This window comes from Oryza glaberrima, chromosome 4 (genome assembly GCF_000147395.1).
Source record: "Oryza glaberrima chromosome 4, OglaRS2, whole genome shotgun sequence".
NCBI lineage: Eukaryota > Viridiplantae > Streptophyta > Magnoliopsida > Poales > Poaceae > Oryza > Oryza glaberrima.
Genome location: NC_068329.1, coordinates 15,260,462 through 15,268,525, shown reverse-complemented (window position 1 = coordinate 15,268,525; position 8,064 = coordinate 15,260,462). Strand labels below are relative to the sequence as shown.

The 8,064-nt window shown below is 41.1% G+C and overlaps 1 protein-coding gene across 1 annotated transcript; it reads left to right on the top strand.

Annotated features, from left to right (window-relative positions):
• The first annotated feature begins 2,960 nt into the window (after window positions 1–2,960).
• On the top strand, window positions 2,961–7,467 carry LOC127770807 (wall-associated receptor kinase 2-like). The gene is made up of 3 exons (XM_052296603.1): window positions 2,961–3,834; window positions 4,296–4,436; window positions 6,254–7,467. The coding sequence occupies exons 1-3, from the start codon at window positions 2,961–2,963 to the stop codon at window positions 7,465–7,467; spliced, it is 2,229 nt and encodes a 742-aa protein (XP_052152563.1).
• The last annotated feature ends 597 nt before the right edge of the window (window positions 7,468–8,064 follow it).

The following is an 8,064-nucleotide window of genomic DNA, read 5'->3' as shown; positions in this document are numbered from 1 at the left end:
ACTATAAGTAAGAGTTGGCGTTTCACAGGTGAGAACGAGACGAGGGAAGGTGAGAGATAGTGCTTGAGTTATAGGGAAGTGGATTTTTGTTCCTCGAGGGGACATTCTCTCGTTTTGTACATGTCGGTTGAAAAGTCATCAAAAAATTTGAAACAAATTAGTAGGGTAGATCAATATGTGATATATCTTTTCGCAAATATGCGCGTTAAAATTCGACTTATACAGCTGGAAACAAAAATAACAAATTTGATCGTGAATTACTCGTTCTATTCATAGTCAATTTTTTTATTTTTTGTTTCTACTTGTATAAGTTGTGTCGGAGATATGGGCCTGGGGGTATGCAGAGTGAGGAGAATTTACCTTCCCATCCTCCCACGTGGCCCTACAGCTTGGCCCTACCCCCGCACCTCGCGAATCGCGGGAGCACCCGGGGGGCCTCGGGGTGCCACGTCATGTCCCTCGGGCCCTTGCGCCGTTTTGCCCCAAGGCCCCCGCCCAGCTGCCATGTGGCGGGGGGAGCAAGCGGGGAAGGGACCTACACTGTACCGCCATCAATGCGTGCAGCGCCCCAACTGCCCCTCGCCACATTAAATGCGGTAGGGGCAGATGTGCGGTACGGTGCCGCCCGACTGACGCACGTCAGTCAGGAATGACCGGTCTGTGACCGGCCTGTCACCAGTCACACCTGACTGGACGGGCAACCGTGCCCCCACGTCGCCTCTGTCCTCGGCGGAGTGGAGGTAGGTATGACCCGTCCTGTCAGAGGCATGGTTCGGAGCTCCCTCCACGAGAAGGACGGTCGTCACAAGTCTTCACCCATTTATGAGAGAATAACAGGACTGTCCCCTGTGTCAGGCGGGGGACGGCGCTGGGTCCCGCTCAAGGACGAGTTGAGGCTTAGCTTCTGAACGAAGGCACGGATCGAGATCCGATCAAGATAGGGTGGGTCCCCGCCCGATAGAAAAGTAGGTAGAGGCGGTGCATGTGGTATCCCCTTGAGCTATAAAAGGAGGACCTTACCCACCGAGAAAGGGGACGATACTCGATAGACCTAAGCTCTAGGAAGAGAAGGCAGGCGAGCTCTCCGGAGTTTAGGAACCTTTGTAACACTCATCCATAATTCCACATACAGGAGTAGGGTGTTACGCTCGATAGCGGTCCGAACCTGTATAACCCCGGTGCCCGTGTGTGATTGCGGAGGGATCAGGGCGGATACACAATCTCCCTAAGCGAGCCTCTTCCCCCGGCCGAACTCACAAAAGGGGGGTCTCACGATCTCCCGTTAGAGAGGGTCACTCCTCGACAAGTTGAAATTGAATTTGCATGTTTGTGAAGTGACATATCACATATTGATCTATCCTACTAATTATTTTCAAATTTTTTTGATGACATGACATGCAAAAATAAGGGGATATCCTCTTAAGGGGTCGGATAAATTGAGTTTTTCGAGCTTGAGGGCACAGGGGGCAGCCATTTCGCGTTAACTTGGATGGTCTGATACATGCTTCGGCCGGTTGTACTTCCGGGTTTTCTCACGATCCGATAGCAACAAAAAAGGAAAGAAACACTGACAGTTCTTTTAGAAGGGCAATGATGAGCCAAGTTCAAAAGGCCATTTTTGTAATTATTTTGAAGCAACAGCAACAAACTCTAGATGAATACAGGCTCAGCTCGCAGGGAATTAACCATGCGCATGCACAGAACGATGAAAATTAAGGGTGGTGTATCCAAACTCCAAAGCAAGCTCCGCGCGTCTTCTTTAATATTTTCGAGTTACGGCAATGTATATTTGGTTGGCAGAGAAACGAAATATAGTATCGTGTCTCTAGTCACTGAGAATCATATATACTATATAGAGAGACAGAGGAATTTAGAAAACGAGTAGACCTGATCACGTATATTACTTTGCCACGTGGAGCAGCCGCTGGGTGCCTAACAGATATCAGCCAACACCTCCTCCCATGTTTAAATTAAAAATAAATAAAAATATAGTATTCTTTGTTTACCTTTTTGATGAGAGGGTCCTCTTGATTTACCGGCCGGTTCCACATGGAGTTTGATTGATTCCACAAGACATTACTTTGAATCTAATTAAATATGCAAATGGAGCTTTGAACCAATCGCAATATATCAAACGGTGTATACCTTACTTATTTTCTCGATCCGATTAACATCCATAAGAGGGAATATTCTGAGGTTTTAGATTTGTCTTGTTGATAGATTGGACACTCTATCAAAGTTTGAAATTAGATTGTTTGGACTTATTTGAATTTTCTTATGAATATTTTTATAGTTTCTCCACAACAAATAAATCTCAACCGTTCTTTGTCTGGAGCCATCGAGATCGAATACAGATATCTCTTTCTTTATTCCATCGATGTCATAATTATAGAGAAACATAAAATTCCCCCCCCCCCCCCCCCCCCGCCCCCTCTTTTTTACATTGCTTTAGCACATTTGTAAAATGCACAATGAATAATTGTTTGATGTGAGACATGTTATTTCATAGTATTTATTTATGGGAGAAATCAGAAATCCTTGCAAAATGATAGACTTTGCATATTTATCATGAAAATTATTGACACGTGCCTTTGAAAAATTATTTGTTGAGTACTCGACTAGCTAATTAATAGGAAATTGCCAAGTTAGAAACTTTGAATTAGTAATCAGTTATCTAGTAAGATCTACTTCTCTGCATAGACCTGTAGAATTACGCGAGGGCATGCATAGACCTACCTAGAAGCCTAGAAGTAGAACAGGTCCAAGTCAAAGCATCACACGGTTGTGCGTAGCTTGATCTGTCGTTTCCTACGAATTTATGAAAGATCAAGCTAGCTCTAGCTAATTGGACTTATGAATTATTTAGAATCCCCGACTCATATATATTTAGCTAGCTATAGGTTCCGAAGAAACTTACCCAGAACAACAGCGTGGAAGAATAGAAGATTCACAAATCATCCATGCCATTCCACATGCTAGCTTCACTACTATGGCTCTGCTGCGGAGGGATCGCGGCATATTGTTCGGCCGCCTCTGCAGCCATCTGCGTGAGAAGCTGCGGCGGGGTAGAGATCCCTTACCCGTTCGGCCTAGATCCTGCCTGCGCCCTGCCCGGCTTCAAGCTCACCTGCAACACCACAGGAGATGGCAAGCTGTATTACAAAGGCGTGGAGCTGCTTAACATCTCGCTGACGGAAGGTCAGGTACGAATGAGGATGGACATAGCTACCTATTGCTACAATAGTACTTCTGGCGGGATGAACAGTATGAGCTGGTTGTTGAACTTAAAGGGCACACCATTTAGATTATCCGACTTCGGCAACAAGTTCACGGCCATCGGGTGTCGAACGCTCGCTTACCTCATAGTAGACGGCGAGTTAACGACCGGGTGTACGGCCACATGCAAGGCAAATGACCTCATGAAGCTCACCGACAGCGTCTGCATCGGAATAGGTTGCTGCCAGATGGCTATCCCTGGGGCCCTCCAATCCTATGGTGTTACATTTGACTCGAGCTTCAACACGACGGAGATCTACAACATAAGCCGTTGCAGCTATGCGGCACTCGTGGAGGCATCCAGCTTCAACTTCTCCCGAAACTACTCTGTTTCATCAGCGTTCAACGACCATTACCATGGCCAGGCGCCGCTGCTCGTGGATTGGGCCATCGGAAACGATACCTGCAATGTAGCACGAAAGAAGTTAAATTACATGTGCATCAGCAGGAACAGTGAGTGCGTGAACTCGCTCCACGGAGTAGGCTATATCTGCAACTGCTCGAAAGGATTCTATGGAAATCCTTACCTGAAGCCAGAGGATCCCGATAGCTGCCAAGGTGAAGTTGCATACAATCCCATCCTTCTAGGCATTAATTGTTGAGAAAATTGATGAGAAAAAAAAAGCATGACAAATAACGTCATGACTAGTAAATGAGAGATGAAATAAAAACAATATTAATACTACTCACATAACATAACCTTATGCATGCATCCTCTAGACATGATTGAATATCTTCGTAGGTGGTATAAAACATCCATAACGTCAGAGCACACAATACCTACTCAACATAAGCAATTTTTTTTATATTTAATGTTGGTTGACAGTCAATATCAAATTAATATACTCTCTCCGTTCTAGAATATAAGATGATTCAGTTTTGTCATACGTCAAATTTCTCCATTGAAAATATTTTATCAGAGCTTAATTAATCCTCACAATCCACTAAATTGTACATCTATTTTAACAAAGCATCAGACTGAATTCCATCTTTTTTTAAATACCGGAACTTTGTTGCAGATATTGACGAATGCAAGGAACCAAATAAGTATCCTTGTTATGGGAAATGCATTAATAAATATGGAGGCTACGATTGTAATTGCAAGTTTGGTACACGAGGCAATGCCTATGATGGACCATGCCACATAGGGCTCGCTACCGGTACACACAAATCTTTCAATCTTTTCATCATCAATACACACACACACACACATTTCAATATATAAATTATGGATGCATGATTATACTAACATTCGATAATCTTTTGAAGTATTCCTTAATGATTCATCTGAACATGCATTGAACTACGTCATCATCGATCTAATTTAATTGGGTTCAAATTTTATTATCTTTCCTGTCATTAGGTATTTTTGCCACTCTTTTGGTTGCTCTAACAACTTTCCTCCGGACAGAGTAAATTAGGTTCACACAATGAACACTACGAAAAGCAATTTTCACAAGTGGCTAAATTGATTTTGATTGGGGGGGGGGGGGGGGTAAACCAAACACATGTGACTAAACAACTGTGAAAATAAGCCATTTCCACGTGCAAGTAATCACATTAGCGGTGTATAGGATTCAAACTCAAGACCCCTGTCCACACCCATCACCTTTACCATTTTTCGCCAAGTACTTGCTGTTTGGATTTAAGATCGATGCTATTCACTTGACTTCACCTCTCCGAAATTTGTAATGCCTCTATTTGGTTCTCTAAATGATTTTAAATGAAAACGCCAACAATTACAGAGTTTTAGATCAGAGCAAGCTTTACCACTTTGATGTACTCCCTCTGTTCCAAAAAAAACCCACATGTGTCCATGTTCAAACCTAGAATTGGTTTTTTTTGGGACGGAGGGAGTAGAGCATATCTTCAGCGGAGGTAGTTTGACATATATCAAAGATTTTATAAAAATAGATCTGAGATCATGTAACAAAGATTTGCGCCTATAGACGATCTTAAATGAAAAGGTTGACAAGATTTCATCAAAACTTATAATTTTCATATAAAGTTTGTCTTTCACTGACATTATATGAGAAAGTTAGGTATGTGTGTGTGTGTTTCTTTTGAAAAAACTATTTTACCGGTGGACAGCTTAAGCACCTGCTTGTAAAAAGAAAAATGATATTCATGTAACAAATATTTGCGGCTACAGATGATCTCAAATGAAAAGGTTGTCAAGATTTCGTCAAAATCTAAAATTTTGATATAAAGTTTGTCTTCCACTGAATTTATGTGAGAAAGTTATTATGTATATATATGTTTTTTCAAATGATTTTTACCGGTGGACGACTTAAGTGACTCTTGTAAAAAAATGATTTTTATGTAACGGGTATTTGTGCCAATAGACGAAAGGTTGTCAAGATCTTGTTAAAATCTATAATTTTAATGCAAATTTTGTCTTCCACTTTATATGAGAAAGTTAGGTGTGTGTGTGTCTCTATATCTATATCTATCTGTGTGTGTGTGTGTTTTTTCAAAAGAATGATTTTTACCAGTGGACGGCTTAAGCACCCACTTGTAAAAAGATTGATTTTCTTACCCAATGGCTTAAATTCCCACATATAAAAGTGAATTTTCATTGGTGGATGCTTAAGTCGACCAGCTGTAAAAAAGAGGTCGGAGGAAGTTGTCTTTAGTGACCACCTCTTAAAATTGATTCACATTTGGTCTGTGACCAGGAGCTCCTGCATTTTTACAGGCGGTTTTTTTTTGCTTTTTTTGTCACAAACAAAAATAAAGGAGAGTGTTTCCGAAAATGATTTTTTAGTAGTGGAATCAAAATACAAACCTCTTTAGAAAGTGGTGTATGAGCATTTTTGTTGCCTTAGGGATAGACTAGACAGCATAAACAAACATCAAGTCATCAAAACTTTAATCTTGTACCCATGGTTCAGCTAATGTTGGAACAAAATTATCTATCGGTAAACTGATTCATGAAAGAAAATTAGAAGGGGACTTATGGGAACATTTTTTGCAGGAATTGCTATTGGTCTCGGTGTTGGCTTTGGAATTTTGCTTCTAAGTTTGTGTGGGGTGTTCCTTCTCCGTAAACATCGAAGGGATCTCCAAAAGCAACTAAGGAAGGAATATTTTCTGAAAAACAAAGGCCTTCTTTTAGAACAACTAATGTCTTCGGATGAAGATGCTAGTGATAGTACAAAGATTTTCTCATTGGATGAGCTGAAGAAGGCAACAAACAACTTCGATCCTATGCGTATACTAGGTACTGGAGGGCATGGTACAGTATATAAGGGAATCTTATCTGACCAACGTGTGGTGGCTATAAAAAATCCAAAGATCATTCAGGAAGAAGAGATTAATCAGTTCATCAATGAAGTTGCAATACTGTGTCAGATTAATCATCGCAATATCGTCAAACTCCATGGATGTTGCCTTGAAACTGAAGTCCCTCTTCTTGTGTATGACTTTGTCCCCAATGGTTCACTATTCAGTATTATTCATTCTAATCCGAGTAATGATAAGTTCTCATTATCCTGGGATGATTGTTTGCGGATTGCTGCAGAAGCTGCAGGAGCTTTGTATTACCTCCATTCTGCAGCAACAATATCAGTCTTTCACCGAGATGTGAAATCATCTAATATACTATTGGACGGGAACTACACTGCGAAAGTTTCGGATTTTGGTGCATCAAGATTGATTCCTATCAACCAAACACATGTCATTACAAATGTGCAAGGAACGTTTGGTTATTTAGATCCTGAGTATTACTATACTGGGGAACTAAATGAGAAGAGTGATGTCTATAGTTTTGGTGTTGTTCTTGTAGAGCTGCTTCTTAGGAAGGAGCCAATTTTTACAAGTGATTCTGGATCAACAACAAGCTTGTCTAATTACTTTCTATGGGGGTTAAAGGAAATGCCCATCATAGAGATGATTTCCTGTCAAGTTCTTGAAGAAGCATCAGAGGATGAGATTAACACTGTTGCCTCTCTTGCTGAGGAGTGCTTAAGGCTTCGAGGTGAAGAAAGACCATCTATGAAGCAAGTGGAGATGACATTACAATTACTGCGAAACAAAAGACTGAGATCATTCAATACTATTCTAGAAAGCAATGATGAGATACAACCTCTTCTTCCTACAGGACCTGCACCTATACATCATGCTTTGGCAATTGATAATCCAACAAAGCTGATGCATGCAACTTCTTCAAGTTCACATGACTTGCGGTGAGAGGTGAGAGTTTGTGTTATTTGCTATATAGTATAACACATGAAATTATGTTTACCAAGTAGTAACAAGGGTTTGGTATTATATTGTGTGTGTTCATGCATGTTTTGTGCATCTAAATCTATCCTCACAAAGAGGATACTATGTGTACACCTGTTTGCTCTAATAATGGACAAGTTTTATGCGATTTATTGGATAATCGAACTAGATTCTGCTGTGTCGTTTTGCTCAGTTTTAACTTTTCTGTGCAAGCTAGTTGAAAATTTTAGTAGTGTTTTCTTGCAAAATTGGAGTTGAATCCAAAGTTGGATGTTCTAGAGCAGGTGGTGTCCTCCTAGGGATGCCTCACTCAAACAATGCCACATCACTTCCACTTTGTTTTTACTTTGTCAGATGGTCTTAATCAACTTACAATGTTACATAGAGGAGGGCGTATATCAACCATGTTATAAAACCGATCCCGAAATCACCAACGCTAACAAAACACGGAAGAAACACCATGGAAGATCCAAACACGATAACGACACCGAGGCATAATATTTGTTAACGAGGTTCAGCCGAAACCTGAGTCCTCGGGGCACTTCTCCCCGATCTAGCATA

Excerpts from the sequence above, each read along its gene's own strand:
- LOC127770807 (XM_052296603.1), top strand. The coding sequence starts at position 2,961 with ATGCCATTCCACATGCTAGCTTCACTACTATGGCTCTGCTGCGGAGGG. Across the intron at positions 3,835-4,295 it reads GGATCCCGATAGCTGCCAAG|ATATTGACGAATGCAAGGAA; the intron begins GTGAAGTTGCAT and ends ACTTTGTTGCAG. Across the intron at positions 4,437-6,253 it reads CCACATAGGGCTCGCTACCG|GAATTGCTATTGGTCTCGGT; the intron begins GTACACACAAAT and ends CATTTTTTGCAG.